The sequence below is a fragment of the Symsagittifera roscoffensis genome, chromosome 3 (genome assembly GCF_963678635.1).
Source record: "Symsagittifera roscoffensis chromosome 3, txSymRosc1.1, whole genome shotgun sequence".
NCBI classification, from domain to species: Eukaryota; Metazoa; Xenacoelomorpha; order Acoela; family Convolutidae; genus Symsagittifera; species Symsagittifera roscoffensis.
In genome coordinates this window covers 61616650-61633952 of record NC_087064.1, presented here as the reverse complement: position 1 = coordinate 61633952, position 17303 = coordinate 61616650, and the positions used below count along the sequence as shown (strand labels likewise).

The window sequence follows — 17303 nt, the reverse complement described above, 5'->3', positions numbered from 1 at the left end:
GGTTTATTTTTGATCATTTCTGAGCTTGGTATTTGTAGGCACATGTTAGATTTTTTTGGTTAATCCAGCTACTCTTTTCCTATTGTTTGTTGACTATTTTTATTTAAAAATTTTCATGCCAATTTCTATTAGATAGTTTCGATTCGTTGCATTGCATATGGTGCGAAGCTCAGCTTCGGAGCGCGCCTTTTTTAAGAGCACACCTTTTCCAACCTAAGTAACTCAATTTGAATTCAATATTATTTTTTCAGCTTAATCTATCATGAGAAAACTATGAAGAGTTAAGTGCATAAAAGTATTGACTGAAAGATGTTGACTGCAAATTAAAAACATATTTTACTTTCGATTTTTTTTACAACGTGATAGGGTTCGAAAATTTCCAATTTGATTGATTTGGGATCATTAATGCAAACATTTTACCAGTTCTTGATTAACGCATAGTATAAGCAGCGAACTTTTCCGGATCAGATATCATTCAAACTTGAAAAAAAACTAATTATCGGTCTAACTAATAAGTAACTACACACAAAACAAATCAATTTGTACTTATCATAAGGTGGAAGTGTGTTATAAATCTGATTTTTTTTTAAATTTTCAAAATTTTCATTCGTTAATTGCTAAAAAATTTGGCCTGTATTTTATCAAAAGAGAGAACGTTTGAATTTTTTGTTTTCACTTTTTATTGCATATAACTTCTTACACTATCATGAGCAAGTGTCTTAATATGAATTCGATTTTTATGCATTCAAGAGATCCGTTACTCGAGTATTTGTACTTGCTGCAAGATGGAATCTTTCTGCTCTGAAAAAAAAACATTGAAAGATTATTGGTTTATTTTTGATCATTTCTGAGCTTGGTATTTGTAGGCACATGTTAGATTTTTTTGGTTAATCCAGCTACTCTTTTCCTATTGTTTGTTGACTATTTTTATTTAAAAATTTTCATGCCAATTTCTATTAGATAGTTTCGATTCGTTGCATTGCATATGGTGCGAAGCTCAGCTTCGGAGCGCGCCTTTTTTAAGAGCACACCTTTTCCAACCTAAGTAACTCAATTTGAATTCAATATTATTTTTTCAGCTTAATCTATCATGAGAAAACTATGAAGAGTTAAGTGCATAAAAGTATTGACTGAAAGATGTTGACTGCAAATTAAAAACATATTTTACTTTCGATTTTTTTTACAACGTGATAGGGTTCGAAAATTTCCAATTTGATTGATTTGGGATCATTAATGCAAACATTTTACCAGTTCTTGATTAACGCATAGTATAAGCAGCGAACTTTTCCGGATCAGATATCATTCAAACTTGAAAAAAAAACTAATTATCGGTCTAACTAATAAGTAACTACACACAAAACAAATCAATTTGTACTTATCATAAGGTGGAAGTGTGTTATAAATCTGATTTTTTTTTAAATTTTCAAAATTTTCATTCGTTAATTGCTAAAAAATTTGGCCTGTATTTTATCAAAAGAGAGAACGTTTGAATTTTTTGTTTTCACTTTTTATTGCATATAACTTCTTACACTATCATGAGCAAGTGTCTTAATATGAATTCGATTTTTATGCATTCAAGAGATCCGTTACTCGAGTATTTGTACTTGCTGCAAGATGGAATCTTTCTGCTCTGAAAAAAAAACATTGAAAGATTATTGGTTTATTTTTGATCATTTCTGAGCTTGGTATTTGTAGGCACATGTTAGATTTTTTTGGTTAATCCAGCATTTCTGGGTAACAACAATTGCGGCGGGTAGTTTATAGTACCAAGAAAACTTTTTGAATTATTGTTGTTGACATTCACAGAAAAACTTTTCCCGTTTCTTAAACAAAAAGTTGTTTCGGTGCCTAGTTAGAACTTGCCAAAGACCTTATTTTTCAAAAATAAATGAGTAAGAGAATAAGTCATTCCGTGCTCTCGAACTCTGTTTTTTTCTTCTGAAAAAATTAGCATAGATATTTTCATTTCTCAAGTGCGTCAATTTTTCTGTTTGTTTCTTTTATCAGAGAGAGTAGATGTCTGTGGTATAGATGGGCAAACAGGCAATACTGGAGTTTTGTTGATTTTTGAGTTTACGAACTGAAGTAGTACGAGATTATTGAATATGAGGAATTTTAGGCATTGGTATTTTACAGGTTGAGGGTTTGTGTGGTACTTACAACCACAACCCGAGAGACGATTTGCGACTTCGTAACCGGATGGTACATGCACTGGCAGCCACTTTTGCCTCCGACTGGGCTGAGGACGACACCGACTGTTTCAACCCCAACTCAACCTCGGAATTTATAAGCATCAATTCACCCTGTGATCACGTTTCAACCACTCTGTGAGTCATAATCAAATACTTTTCGCAGAAGTTGCAGAAAATGTGGTTTTAAAAGGGTCTTTATAAGGGTTTGCGAGATCCAGAGTTGGAACCGGGCCCGGGCCTCATTTTTAGGACCAGCAACCGAGTCGGGCCCGGGCTTGACTTTCAAAAGAGTTCACACCTTTCACCGTTCAAGCTACAAACGCCCTGAGGGAGCGTGACTTCAGCAGGGCCGGGCAAATCCTGACAGCCAAGCGTGCCCTCCTTTCATAGCATAGTGGTAAGGCGTTCACTTTAGAATCGTCAGATCGTGTAATCGATCCCATGCCATGGCAATGATAGTGTGTGAGGACGAGCTCTCACTTGACCTATAGCTTCAGGTCTACCACAACCTGACCAAATTTGGCTGCAAAAGTGGGGCCACGTGAAAGTTCTAGACGCACAAAAACGGCCTTGAGTCGTATAAAAGAGCTGCGCTCAACAAAATAACACAGTCTGGAATGTGGGGAAATAATACAAACGGACTATCCTCGACAGGACTGTTAAGGCCTACTGATAGCTCCTCTGCGATTCGCAGGAACTACAATTAATTAATTAAAATTCAGCCAAATCGAACTGCTAGGATAGGCTGCGGCCAATGGGCTTATTAATTTTTGAGTTTTTAAACAAAAAAATTCACATTTAAATTTCAATTTACTTTGTGTTAGGAAATTCGTGTTTTCATTAAAAATGGGCCCAGGCCGGGTACGGGCCTGAAATTTTTATTTCCTAACCGAGCCGAGAACGGGCCTAATTTAACCGGGCCGGGCAGAGGCGGATCTAGGATTTTATCGAGGGGGGGGGGGGTCAAAAAATTTTGTCGACCAAAAAATTTTTTTAGGTCGACCAAATTGATTTTTTTCGAGCTCTCCCAAAGCACAAAAAAGACTCTGATTTGAAAAAGTAGGCCAAAAAAGACGTTTTTAGGAAGGCACATTTTGGAAAATTTTGACCAAAAAATTGCGTTTTTTCGACGCGCGCTCCCCACTCAAAATTAGTATATATTGGTGCCGAAGGCGCGCCTCTGGAAAATTTTTAGGGTCGTTCACCAAATATTAATATCTGAAAATAATACAAATGGGGACCCTTCGGGTTGGTAGGGGGTAGAATCCCTAAGGAAAGGGTTTGTCCACCCAAACCCCCCTAAATCCGCCCCTGCCGGGCCGGGTCCTGGCCTCAAATTCAGGCCCGGTTCCAACTCTGGTGAGAGCTCAGAAAGTCAGTGTGATCTACCTAAAAAACCTCCCCCTTTTTGAAAATCCACCTCTCTGGAGAAAATCCCAGATCTGAAAATTTATTGTTTTCATAACCACCGTGATTATTCCAAAACTCAATTCAGAGAGCAATGTAAAACATTCTCAAACATGAATCAAACTTCATTTTAAAAGCAGTATCTTGGCATTGTTGTTGCTTCTTCCACGATGAAGTTATGTTGAAAATAACTTATTTTTTTTTTCTTTGAAACGATTTTTTTTAAAACAAATGTGTTAAATTTATTTCAAGCAAACTTTAAGTTTCTGCTAGTTAAGTTATGATGTGAAAATTTTTCCTTCCAATCATCTGTGCTTGAATTAGATTTGCTCTATAATTGGAAACTTGTCCTTTTTAGAGAAGAACCGGCTAATGATCACTGCGCGGTGCTCATATCGCCGACAGGTCCATTCGCCGACTGTCACAACCACTTGGACCCGATTGATTACTGGCGCCAATGCAAGTACGACTACTGCTCCTACCCCATGATGACAGCCAATGGACAGGTCGACAACGACATCTTCCTTTCAGTTCGATGCTCCGCCATCGCAACATATGCTCAACGGTAGACAGTTTCCTTCTCATTGCATTCAGAGAGACGGTCATTGCCGCTTTTGAAAAAATCTCCGCAAATTTTAAACTAATTTACAAACAGACGGTTGCTAATAATGGTCTTTTTCCGTCATATATACCAATACTTTCATATTTTAAACGAAAATTTTGAAGAATTTATAGTTTTTGTGCCGCATTAGTTGCAAACAGCGCTTTGATACTAAAATTCTATAGTAAATGCCCGAGTATTTTATGTGGACTGGTTCTGTTATGAAAAAAACTAGTCGCGTACAAAATTGTTGTAGGTGCGGCTACTACTCATGGCTGGACACGACTCTTCTGGACACCTGGAGAGAAGTAACTGGATGCACACATGAGGGCTGTCCAAACACTCTAATGAAGTACACCGAACGGGCGAACATGTGTGGACACAGTTGTCGGCTAATGTCGGAGATGTCGCTTCTCGGCTACAACTGCGACTCACATCGCAAAGTGGCGGGATGTGCTTGTCCCGATGGCATGGTGTGGGATGACGCGAGTAATAGCTGTATAGAAGAGGGCACTTGTAATTGCTACCACATGGATGTAGTGACGCCTAATGGGGGAACTTACGAGGCTGGATGCATGCACTGGTAATCAATAAATAACGATTCTGTTATAAAACATCGCAGTTTTTTTTTCAGGATAATGTTTTTTATGCGATAATATATGGAAAAAATATAACTTATTTAGTTTTTTTAATTGATGTTTCTATTTTCAATTTAGCATTTGTAACGGCGGCTTGTTCGAGTGCACGATCGATGAACCCCCCTGCACCGCCGACTGTCCCGGGAACCTTGAGTTCAAAGCCGACGTCTCTCCCTGCCTACCCAATTGCGACTCCCCCGACGACTACAATGCGACCTCATGCCCCCACGACATAGTCCCCGGTGCATGTGTGTGTCCCCCAGGAATGGTTCTGAAGTACGCCTTGAGTAGTATCTGTGTGTCTCCTGACGAGTGCTCCTGCTCCTTCGAAGGCCATGATTACGAAACAGGGGACACTATCACCCGTGATTGCACGACATGTACATGTATGGGCAAAAACTGGGACTGTGAGAGCAACGATTGTCCATCGACTTGCTATGCGGTGGGCGCGCATGTATACAAAACATTTGATGACTACCAGTACCATTTTGGTGGGAGGTGTGGATACATGTTGCTGAAGACAACTGATGGCAGACTGGAAGTCAAGGTTAACACTATTATTCAATTTTTTTAACATTATTTCACAATACTTTGATGAGGAAGTGACTAACATCTCCTGTCGGAAGGTCGGTGATTTGAAGTCGACCATGATAGTTGCTTGTTGTTTGCTGGTGGGACAAAAATTCTCAGTCCAATTTTTAAGCAGAGCTACAACAGCGGTTCTGCGTAGAGAACTGAACAGCTCGTTTGTTGGTCCATTTCCTTGTGAATCATTCTTTATCTAAAATAATTTAGAAGTTTGGCGGCTTCCGAACAAGTTGTGCCTAAAATTCAAAAGCTAAGTTATGCTTAAAACTCAAAAGGTAAGTGTAGCTTGAAAAATAAACAGGATTGGAACCTTTATCTGAGAGGGTGTGTTGAATGGTTTGATAAATATCAAATGCTGAAAATAAATGACAGGGGAGCGATCACTTGCTGAGTTTAAGGAGCAAGATGTGATGTGTGGAACTAGCAACTCGGTGTGTGCCAAGTCAGTCTACATCCTCTACCGCGAAGACGTCACAAGTCCCTTCACAACCATCGAATTCATTAAGGTCACTGCTTCTAACATCAAACATGATTTACAAGCAGATTGTCATAAACTTAAACAAGTTTTCAACGTATTTCAAAACGTGAACAAAGTTGCAATTTACAATAGAGTTGAACCCGATTCAACAAAAAGTTTTGCCCAATTTTAAGCTAGTCTTTTTTAGCCGATGGCATTCAGACTTTTGCTGCAGAATGCGCGGTTCATAAGCAAGTTTTGAGCGGTTTCTGAGCTTTTTCTCACAAAACAGCTCAGAAACCGCTCATTCGGAAACAAAGTTTTGAGCGTTATCATCTGATGATACCGCTCAAACAGTCAAACTTTGCTGAAAAATTTTAAGCGTAATTATTTGAAACTAGGGTTGAAAACCACTCAAACCGCTAAAATTTAGCTTCAAACTCGGAAAACTGAAATTTGGACCTACAATTTATTTTAGAATTTTTTGATTACAAAGCTGTAAAAGAGATGTAAACAGCACAATAATCCAGTATACCTTTTGTAATTATCAGCAAAATGTATAACTTGATTGCATTGAAAAACAAAATTAAAAAAAAACGTTTCAAGAATTAGACCACATACCTGCCTATAGAGTTTTGAAAATCAATTTTTGTCGAGTTTCCTGATTTATTTCGAAAAATGTCATACCCTCGACGAGAATAGATGAATGCCCTCGGTGTGTGTGCGTGGGCTGGGCGACGGCCAAAATTTTTTGACATAATTTCCAAAAAGTGCCTCAAAGTGTCATTTTTGACTAGCTCTATCAAACTTCGGCAAAATGGGGCCTTACTAATGTTTTCGAAGAACTCTGAAAACCAATTACCTCAAAAATTTGACAAAACTTAAGATAAAAAAATAAGCCGGCGTCTCAAAAAAGTCTTATATCCACCCCTGCTAACAAGTCAGCCTTTTAATACGCTGGCGATTAGGAACCGATATCAAATTAGAATGTAGATTTTTTTTCGGGTTAACAACTTGCTTAATAAAATAAATTGAATCACATGATGTTGACTTGCTCAAATTCACAAAAACTCAATGATAGCTATCGGGTGCGTACTAATTATTACTGGGTAGTTACAGTGGGGACTTGAAACTTTAGAATTTTTTAAACAGTTTTTTTTTCGGCTCAACTCGGGCCTGCTCAAAAATGTTCGGTCTTCTTTGCGCTTCGTAAGTTGCTATTTTGAATTTCAAATGACTTGCTTGCCATGTTTGCCTAAAGTTTGTGTTTGTTAACAACAATGCTAGGAAATAGTGTGGGATTAGGTTGTTTTTAAAACTTTTTGAGACGCTGTGGAAAATTTTATCCCTTTTTGCAAAAAATTTAGTTTTTTTTTTCCCGAAAACCATTTCACCGACTTTCAAAAAGAAGTATTCATTTTAAAAAAATGCCGACCGTACCTGCATACTCACTTGATTTGTTTTTGATTGAGCCTTTTGTCAACATCTTTCAAAAAAGTCTGTGGGGGGAATATTCGACCGATTTTTTGATTTTTTTCTCGTTTTCTCAAAACCTAACCTACCAAATCTGAGATTTTGATTTCAACAAAAAAATTCATTTGAAAAAATCCCTTCATAACGTTGTGGGTTTAAGGGAGATAACTTGTAGTGGTTGAGATCCCCAGCATTACCGGCCACTCAAAAAGATATCGTCCTCGCAACGATTGGTTTTTTGAGCGTTTTTTTTTCTAGATTTTAAAAATTTTAATTAAAATTAACCTCCCTTATTTGAGAATTTGGGTTCAATCCCCACAACTTGAATACGCTCAAATTCTGTTTGCACGAAAAATTGTGGACCCGGAAGCGTCAAATTTGAGATTTATTTTACCGCTCTTGAAAATTAATGTTTAAATTTTTTCGACAAATCCTCCGCCATATTTTTATTTTCGATTTAATCGAATATACAAGTTTGGTAATTTTTTTTGCATACATGGCTATACCCAGACTTCTCCATACATGGCTATATACAAGTTTGGTATTTTTTTTGCATATATGGCTATACCCAAACTTTTTCATCAAAAGTTATGATTCTCGGAAATGTCAACTTTCTGATTTAATGACCGTTTTTGGGACTTTTCTCGATAACTATCCAGCCAAATCTGATATCATAGATTTTATGATTTTGAACGTTTTTCGGAAATTTTTGACTTCAAAAAAATTACCGAGCCAATTCTTAGGTTTAGTGTTCAATCTAGAAACCCGATTTTGGGGTTCTACTTTACTTTGCCAGCCACGACCTGCTCTTAGCAGAAAAACGTTACAGACCTAGGAGAGTCAACTTATAGATCTTTGACAATTTTCTAGAAACTTTTTGAAAAATTTTTTAAAACTACCCTATGAGATCTGAGATAAAAAAAATCCAATCGAATGAAGTGGTTGCGAAAATGTTTTTTTTGCAAAAATGGCTACTCTTTAGATTTTTGTAAGAGAAATGTTACGACTTTGCGGAAATTCCAAAATCTCAAAAATTTTCACTCTTCTAACTTAAAAAGTAGAGAAAGATTTAAGCGTAATTATTTGAAACTAGGGTTGAAAACCACTCAAACCGCTAAAATTTAGCTTCAAACTCGGAAAACTGAAATTTGGACCTACAATTTATTTTAGAATTTTTCGATTACAAAGCTGTAAAAGAGATGTAAACAGCACAATAATCCAGTATACCTTTTGTAATTATCAGCAAAATGTATAACTTGATTGCATTGAAAAACAAAATTAAAAAAAAAACGTTTCAAGAATTAGACCACATACCTGCCTATAGAGTTTTGAAAATCAATTTTTGTCGAGTTTCCTGATTTATTTCGAAAAATGTCATACCCTCGACGAGAATAGATGAATGCCCTCGGTGTGTGTGCGTGGGCTGGGCGACGGCCAAAATTTTTTGACATAATTTCCAAAAAGTGCCTCAAGGTGTCATTTTTGACTAGCTCTATCAAACTTCGGCAAAATGGGGCCTTACTAATGTTTTCGAAGAACTCTGAAAACCAATTACCTCAAAAATTCGACAAAACTTAAGATAAAAAATAAGCCGGCGTCTCGAAAAAGTCTTATATCCGCCCCTGCTAACAATGGCTATTTTTTTGCATACATGGCTATACCCAAACTTTTTCATCAAAAGTTATGATTCTCGGAAATGTCAACTTTCTGATTTGTTGACCGTTTTTGGGACTTTTCTCGATAACTATCCAGCCAAATCTGATATCATAGATTTTATGATTTTGACCGTTTTTCGGAAATTTTTGACTTCAAAAAAATTACCGAGCCAATTCTTAGGTTTAGTGTTCAATCTAGAAACCCGATTTTGGGGTTCTACTTTACTTTGCCAGCCACGACCTGCTCTTAGCAGAAAAACGTTACAGACCTAGGAGAGTCAACTTATAGATCTTTGACAATTTTCTAGAAACTTTTTGAAAAATTTTTTAAAACTACCCTATGAGATCTGAGATAAAAAAAATCCAATCGAATGAAGTGGTTGCGAAAATGTTTTTTTTGCAAAAATGGCTACTCTTTAGATTTTTGTAAGAGAAATGTTACGACTTTGCGGAAATTCCAAAATCTCAAAAATTTTCACTCTTCTAACTTAAAAAGTAGAGAAAGATTTAAGCGTAATTATTTGAAACTAGGGTTGAAAACCACTCAAACCGCTAAAATTTAGCTTCAAACTCGGAAAACTGAAATTTGGACCTACAATTTATTTTAGAATTTTTCGATTACAAAGCTGTAAAAGAGATGTAAACAGCACAATAATCCAGTATACCTTTTGTAATTATCAGCAAAATGTATAACTTGATTGCATTGAAAAACAAAATTAAAAAAAAAACGTTTCAAGAATTAGACCACATACCTGCCTATAGAGTTTTGAAAATCAATTTTTGTCGAGTTTCCTGATTTATTTCGAAAAATGTCATACCCTCGACGAGAATAGATGAATGCCCTCGGTGTGTGTGCGTGGGCTGGGCGACGGCCAAAATTTTTTGACATAATTTCCAAAAAGTGCCTCAAGGTGTCATTTTTGACTAGCTCTATCAAACTTCGGCAAAATGGGGCCTTACTAATGTTTTCGAAGAACTCTGAAAACCAATTACCTCAAAAATTCGACAAAACTTAAGATAAAAAATAAGCCGGCGTCTCGAAAAAGTCTTATATCCGCCCCTGCTAACAATGGCTATTTTTTTGCATACATGGCTATACCCAAACTTTTTCATCAAAAGTTATGATTCTCGGAAATGTCAACTTTCTGATTTGTTGACCGTTTTTGGGACTTTTCTCGATAACTATCCAGCCAAATCTGATATCATAGATTTTATGATTTTGACCGTTTTTCGGAAATTTTTGACTTCAAAAAAATTACCGAGCCAATTCTTAGGTTTAGTGTTCAATCTAGAAACCCGATTTTGGGGTTCTACTTTACTTTGCCAGCCACGACCTGCTCTTAGCAGAAAAACGTTACAGACCTAGGAGAGTCAACTTATAGATCTTTGACAATTTTCTAGAAACTTTTTGAAAAATTTTTTAAAACTACCCTATGAGATCTGAGATAAAAAAAATCCAATCGAATGAAGTGGTTGCGAAAATGTTTTTTTTGCAAAAATGGCTACTCTTTAGATTTTTGTAAGAGAAATGTTACGACTTTGCGGAAATTCCAAAATCTCAAAAATTTTCACTCTTCTAACTTAAAAAGTAGAGAAAGATTTAAGCGTAATTATTTGAAACTAGGGTTGAAAACCACTCAAACCGCTAAAATTTAGCTTCAAACTCGGAAAACTGAAATTTGGACCTACAATTTATTTTAGAATTTTTCGATTACAAAGCTGTAAAAGAGATGTAAACAGCACAATAATCCAGTATACCTTTTGTAATTATCAGCAAAATGTATAACTTGATTGCATTGAAAAACAAAATTAAAAAAAAAACGTTTCAAGAATTAGACCACATACCTGCCTATAGAGTTTTGAAAATCAATTTTTGTCGAGTTTCCTGATTTATTTCGAAAAATGTCATACCCTCGACGAGAATAGATGAATGCCCTCGGTGTGTGTGCGTGGGCTGGGCGACGGCCAAAATTTTTTGACATAATTTCCAAAAAGTGCCTCAAGGTGTCATTTTTGACTAGCTCTATCAAACTTCGGCAAAATGGGGCCTTACTAATGTTTTCGAAGAACTCTGAAAACCAATTACCTCAAAAATTCGACAAAACTTAAGATAAAAAATAAGCCGGCGTCTCGAAAAAGTCTTATATCCGCCCCTGCTAACAATGGCTATTTTTTTGCATACATGGCTATACCCAAACTTTTTCATCAAAAGTTATGATTCTCGGAAATGTCAACTTTCTGATTTGTTGACCGTTTTTGGGACTTTTCTCGATAACTATCCAGCCAAATCTGATATCATAGATTTTATGATTTTGACCGTTTTTCGGAAATTTTTGACTTCAAAAAAATTACCGAGCCAATTCTTAGGTTTAGTGTTCAATCTAGAAACCCGATTTTGGGGTTCTACTTTACTTTGCCAGCCACGACCTGCTCTTAGCAGAAAAACGTTACAGACCTAGGAGAGTCAACTTATAGATCTTTGACAATTTTCTAGAAACTTTTTGAAAAATTTTTTAAAACTACCCTATGAGATCTGAGATAAAAAAAATCCAATCGAATGAAGTGGTTGCGAAAATGTTTTTTTTGCAAAAATGGCTACTCTTTAGATTTTTGTAAGAGAAATGTTACGACTTTGCGGAAATTCCAAAATCTCAAAAATTTTCACTCTTCTAACTTAAAAAGTAGAGAAAGATTTAAGCGTAATTATTTGAAACTAGGGTTGAAAACCACTCAAACCGCTAAAATTTAGCTTCAAACTCGGAAAACTGAAATTTGGACCTACAATTTATTTTAGAATTTTTCGATTACAAAGCTGTAAAAGAGATGTAAACAGCACAATAATCCAGTATACCTTTTGTAATTATCAGCAAAATGTATAACTTGATTGCATTGAAAAACAAAATTAAAAAAAAAACGTTTCAAGAATTAGACCACATACCTGCCTATAGAGTTTTGAAAATCAATTTTTGTCGAGTTTCCTGATTTATTTCGAAAAATGTCATACCCTCGACGAGAATAGATGAATGCCCTCGGTGTGTGTGCGTGGGCTGGGCGACGGCCAAAATTTTTTGACATAATTTCCAAAAAGTGCCTCAAGGTGTCATTTTTGACTAGCTCTATCAAACTTCGGCAAAATGGGGCCTTACTAATGTTTTCGAAGAACTCTGAAAACCAATTACCTCAAAAATTCGACAAAACTTAAGATAAAAAATAAGCCGGCGTCTCGAAAAAGTCTTATATCCGCCCCTGCTAACAATGGCTATTTTTTTGCATACATGGCTATACCCAAACTTTTTCATCAAAAGTTATGATTCTCGGAAATGTCAACTTTCTGATTTGTTGACCGTTTTTGGGACTTTTCTCGATAACTATCCAGCCAAATCTGATATCATAGATTTTATGATTTTGACCGTTTTTCGGAAATTTTTGACTTCAAAAAAATTACCGAGCCAATTCTTAGGTTTAGTGTTCAATCTAGAAACCCGATTTTGGGGTTCTACTTTACTTTGCCAGCCACGACCTGCTCTTAGCAGAAAAACGTTACAGACCTAGGAGAGTCAACTTGTAGATCTTTGACAATTTTCTAGAAACTTTTTGAAAATTTTTTTAAAACTACCCTATGAGATCTGAGATAAAAAAAATCCAATCGAATGAAGCGGTTGCGAAAATGTTTTTTGCAAAAATGGCTACTCTTTAGATTTTTGTAAGAGAAATGTTACGACTTTGCGGAAATTCCAAAATCTCAAAAATTTTCACTCTTCTAACTTAAAAAGTAGAGAAAGATCTAAGGTTTTGTCCCTCATCAGCCTAACAAAATCAAAAAATAACAAACATTTAACTCCAGCTTTAGCTGGGCGCTAAGTGTCGTTCATCGATTGTCTAGTTTTGGTTCACCTATTTTTTTCCAAAACTTTTCGCTTTTTTCGCTTCATTTTTTGATGATTGTGGTGTATCGCAAGTGGTGCGAAGCTCCGCTTCCCCTCCGTGGTATGAGAATTGTCAAGCACCTGATTGGCATGCGCTTTGCTATAAAATTTGTTAAAAAGTTAGTTTTTTTTTCTACAGCCATTACCGAATCCCTAAACTTATGCGAACATTCAAGTAAATTGCTTTTGACAGAACATTGTTATAATCGTAATCAGGATTTGTGTTCCGAAAACTGAAAGCGCGCGCTTTCCCTCAAAATTAGTATATATCGGTAGCATTTTATTTAGCTGGCCGAAAAACAAAAAGTGCAGACTGCAAAAAATAACAGAATAAAATCAGTAACTGAATAGAAATGTCGACTGAATGTCAGTCGGGAAAAGTTTTGCCGATCGCAATAGTCGCGCCATGTCGACCTTTGTCGAAAAACTTCTATGCCAAAATCTGCACCTGATTTTTGTTGACAAAGTTCTGGACATTAAACACGGAAATCTTTTTTGGGTCATCAAAGCTTTTTGTCGCGAAAGTCGAGAAACTCCAATTTCTGGTCACAGTCTGGACAAGCATAAAATTGAATGATCCCCGATATATCGTGCCTACTAGTATCGTTTTTGTTCTATGCGTAGTGAATTTTCATACATAACGAATACAATATAATAAATAGTCAAGAGTAGCCGGTTGCTGGTGCAAGTAGCACAAAACGTTCCTTCCACAGTTTTTCTGAAGTTTTTTCTGAATTTTTCTTTAGAAAACTGCTTAAATGATTTTTTCAAAACTGCTTAAAAGGCTTTATTTGACAAGTTGTTTGAGCATAAGTAATTAAAAACAAAACAAAAGATCTTATTATAAAACTTTTCTGCCAATGAAGCGCTAAATGGCTTTTCAAAAATCAGTTTTCCACAGCTAAAACTAAGTTTATCATGTTAATAGTTAGTAGTTGTTCTGCGTCAACAATTAATAATCAACAATTATTAACTGTTCTGCATTAAACAGCTCCTCATTATTTTTCTGGCTCTAAATTGGACAAAAAAAAACGAAATTCTTAAACCAGATTTTCTCGACACTGAGAAAACTTTTTGAAAATTTGTAAAATCGATCGAATCACGGAATGCGCTTCACGTCGATCTTTTAGTCAACTTTTCCTGACTTTTAATTGTGTTACCTGATTTTTACGTATAGAAAATATCCGAAAACAAGCCCAAATTTAAGGTCTCTCCCCACTTTAGCAGCCGGTAAAATGAACTTTTCTTTCTATATCAGGGCGAAAACGTTAGGATAGACGGAGTGGTGGTGCCAATGGAGACTCTGCAGTCTATTTACACTGTCAGTGAAGGACTGACGCTGCGCAGTGTGGGATACTTCTTTGTGGCGCTCATTCAAAATGCCCATACTCATGTCAGCATCTCCTGGGACGGAGGTGAGAAGCTATTTTGCTCATAACTTCTCAATGTTCGTATATTAAACAGTTGAAATATTTAACCTTATTTGTGGATAATCGTTTTTAGTACCATAAGCGATTGTTAACGAGATCCGAGTTGAACCGATTTAAGATATGCTGTGGTACCTTAAAGCAAATTTTGAGGGCGAGCTTTCTTTGCAACTTGAGATAATTTGTTACCCGCATTGGAAAAACTAAGATTACAATCGACTATATTTTTTTTATAAAGATTTTCTTCAAGTAGAAAAACTGATTGTATGTAACCCAATTGGACATCAAAATGGATAATATAAGGATTTTATAGAATTCAGAAAAATCAATTATTTTTTCTAGAAAATGGATTTTTTAAGGAATAAAATCTGTATTGAATCTGTATAAAATCGATTATGACCATTTGCAATGTTTTTTCTAGAGACCCAAGAAAATCAATTAAATTGTCTGAAAAATCGATTTTTCTACTCTCAGAAACGTGCTTGGGCCTTAAAAACCAAATTTTGATGATAACTATGCAAACAAAAATCTAAACATTAATATAAACAAGCTTTTGGGCATAAAAATATGCAATAAAATCCAGACCCAGCATTTTTTTTTGTTAAATCTTGAAAATTATTCGAAAAGCCTTGAAGAAAAATTTTTGAGAAATTGGCCAAATTGTGTCAAGAACCTTGAACGTCTGTAAAAGATTGCTAAGACATTTCTAAAACCTAGAACACAAAAAGCAAAGTTTGAAAAGAATTTTGAAATTTTTTTTTTGAAGCTCGGGGTTTGCCAGCGCATTAAAATCAATTTACAAAAATTATAAAACTTGATGAAACAAAGATTACGCGCAACAAAATGAAACACTGCGACCAGGATTTAGCAAAAAATTATTTTTGACTAGAGTTTAAAAAGTTCATTTTTTGACTAGAGTTTAAAAAATTTCCCGATGAATTTAGTTTCAAACATTTTAGGGCAATAAATTGAAGCATTGATAAAACAATAAAATCTAAACATTTGAGAAACAAAATGAAGCATTGCAGCCTTGAATTATCAAAAAACTTCAGTACATTTAATTTCCACTAGGCCCATGACTTTCAAGAACAAGGCAATACAAGCCCAATGCGCTATTGATCAACTTTATACGACGTGTTTTTAGACGAATCGTTAGAAAGGGCTAAAAATGATCTACTCTTGATAAGTTTTCTTAAATAATTTGACACGAAATAGTTGATAGGCCCTAAAAAAAGTTCCAACATTTTGTTCTGGCCCTGTATTACTCAATTGATTATATATCAGTATTTTGTCATTGGTTGTTTTTGACGTACAATTGAGATGTTCCCCGCATTGGGAAAACTATGATTGCAATCGGTTACGGCAAGTAAAATTTACAGTTCAGCTTTTCTAGTTTTCTTAATGCACTAACTAGATAGATTTTTTAAACAACAAGTCTGCTCGTATCAAGGCGAAGCCCTGGATGTTCCGACTGCCTTTTAGGGTTTATGGAGCAGCAGTAATAACATAAAAAAATTAAATGAAATAAAATAAAATGAAAATTTTTTTTTCCAAAATTTGAAATTTTTAATGAAAATCATCCCTCCACACGCCATATAAAGTACAAAAAGAGAGATTTCGTTCCTTGTAACAAATCACTTATGGCAAATAAGCTTAGGATTTAATCCGTCCTAAGGAACGATTTATAGGACGGATTAAATCTCCGCTTACGCGTTAATAGCGCGAATTATATCGCTCGCTAATTGTCCCAAATTGGCCAAAATGGCAATCTTTAAACCCTAATTACTTTACGAAAAATGATCACAAGTGAAATATCTTTTCAAATTTAAGCTCACAACAACAATACCTTTTGAATGATATTAAAAAATTCCGTCAAAAATGGCTAGTTAAAAAGTCGAAGTTTGTCTGAAGAAAAAAAAACCCACCCCGAGCACAAATATTCTGTTACTTTCGTATCGAAAGTCGGAACAAAAAAACAGTAAGTGTTAAAATTTGAGCCGTATGCGGAATGCATTTTTTAAAACTTGTCTCAACCTAATCAATTGGATAGACACAAAAATCCATTTTTGAGTGCACATTTTGGTATATATTATAAACAGATTTTATACAGATTATATACACTTATTAAACAGATAATATGCACTATAAGATTTTGAATTGAAATCTAAAGTTGTCAAAATAAGACCAAAATTGACATTTTTTTTCTGCTCAAAGTAGTTGTATTGCTTGATATTGTTTGTGGATGTGTTTGTGTTCGTTGTGTGGTGAGGTGTGTTTTTTGTAAAATTGTAGGACTAAGACTATTGTCGGAAAATTTTGTGCTACTTGCACAGTAACCGGCTATACTTGTTATATCATCTGCTAATATTTGGTTCGATGATTCTTCGATTGTCCTCTAATTTTTGCCAATACGGGTCAGGGTCAATATAATGATGTCGAACGGATCTGAAAAGTTTGTGTCTCAAGAACAGAAATTTGGTTATTCCTACCCTATACTTTTCAAGAACTAGTCAATACTAGCTCGAAGTGCTATTGGGCAGCTTTCTAAGACGTCTGAAACTTTTGACAATTTTTCAAGTACAATTTGACATGAAATATTTGTAAGGCCTTCAAATTGTTTTCAGTCATAATCTTGAGGCATTATTTTACCAATTTGATATCAAGATTTTTGTCTTAGTTTGATTATTTAAGCAGTTTGTATCAATTCTGATCTCTTTTTAATAAAAACAAGACACGTAACAAAACATCTTGTGCAATTTGAAATTGTATCTTAAAAAATTACCGGATAGTGTATAGTGTATTGATTTACCGAATATTGTATTTATTGTATGGTGCGTATTATCTGTACAAAATCTGAATATAGTCTGTATATAACCTGTACCAAAATATGCACTTGAACAAAATTTTGGTGACTATCGAATCGATTAAAAGCAGTATTA

General features: G+C 35.3%; 1 protein-coding gene across 1 annotated transcript in view; it reads left to right on the top strand.

The window, feature by feature from the left end:
- Nucleotides 1-17303, top strand: part of LOC134841781 (SCO-spondin-like) — a 65585-nt gene that overhangs the window by 22140 nt on the left and 26142 nt on the right. The window contains exons 11-16 of the mRNA XM_063857819.1: nucleotides 2137-2327; nucleotides 3958-4164; nucleotides 4457-4783; nucleotides 4917-5385; nucleotides 5825-5932; nucleotides 14196-14352. Of these exons, the coding sequence (XP_063713889.1) occupies nucleotides 2137-2327; nucleotides 3958-4164; nucleotides 4457-4783; nucleotides 4917-5385; nucleotides 5825-5932; nucleotides 14196-14352 (1459 nt within the window). The remainder of the gene's footprint in view (nucleotides 1-2136; nucleotides 2328-3957; nucleotides 4165-4456; nucleotides 4784-4916; nucleotides 5386-5824; nucleotides 5933-14195; nucleotides 14353-17303) is intronic.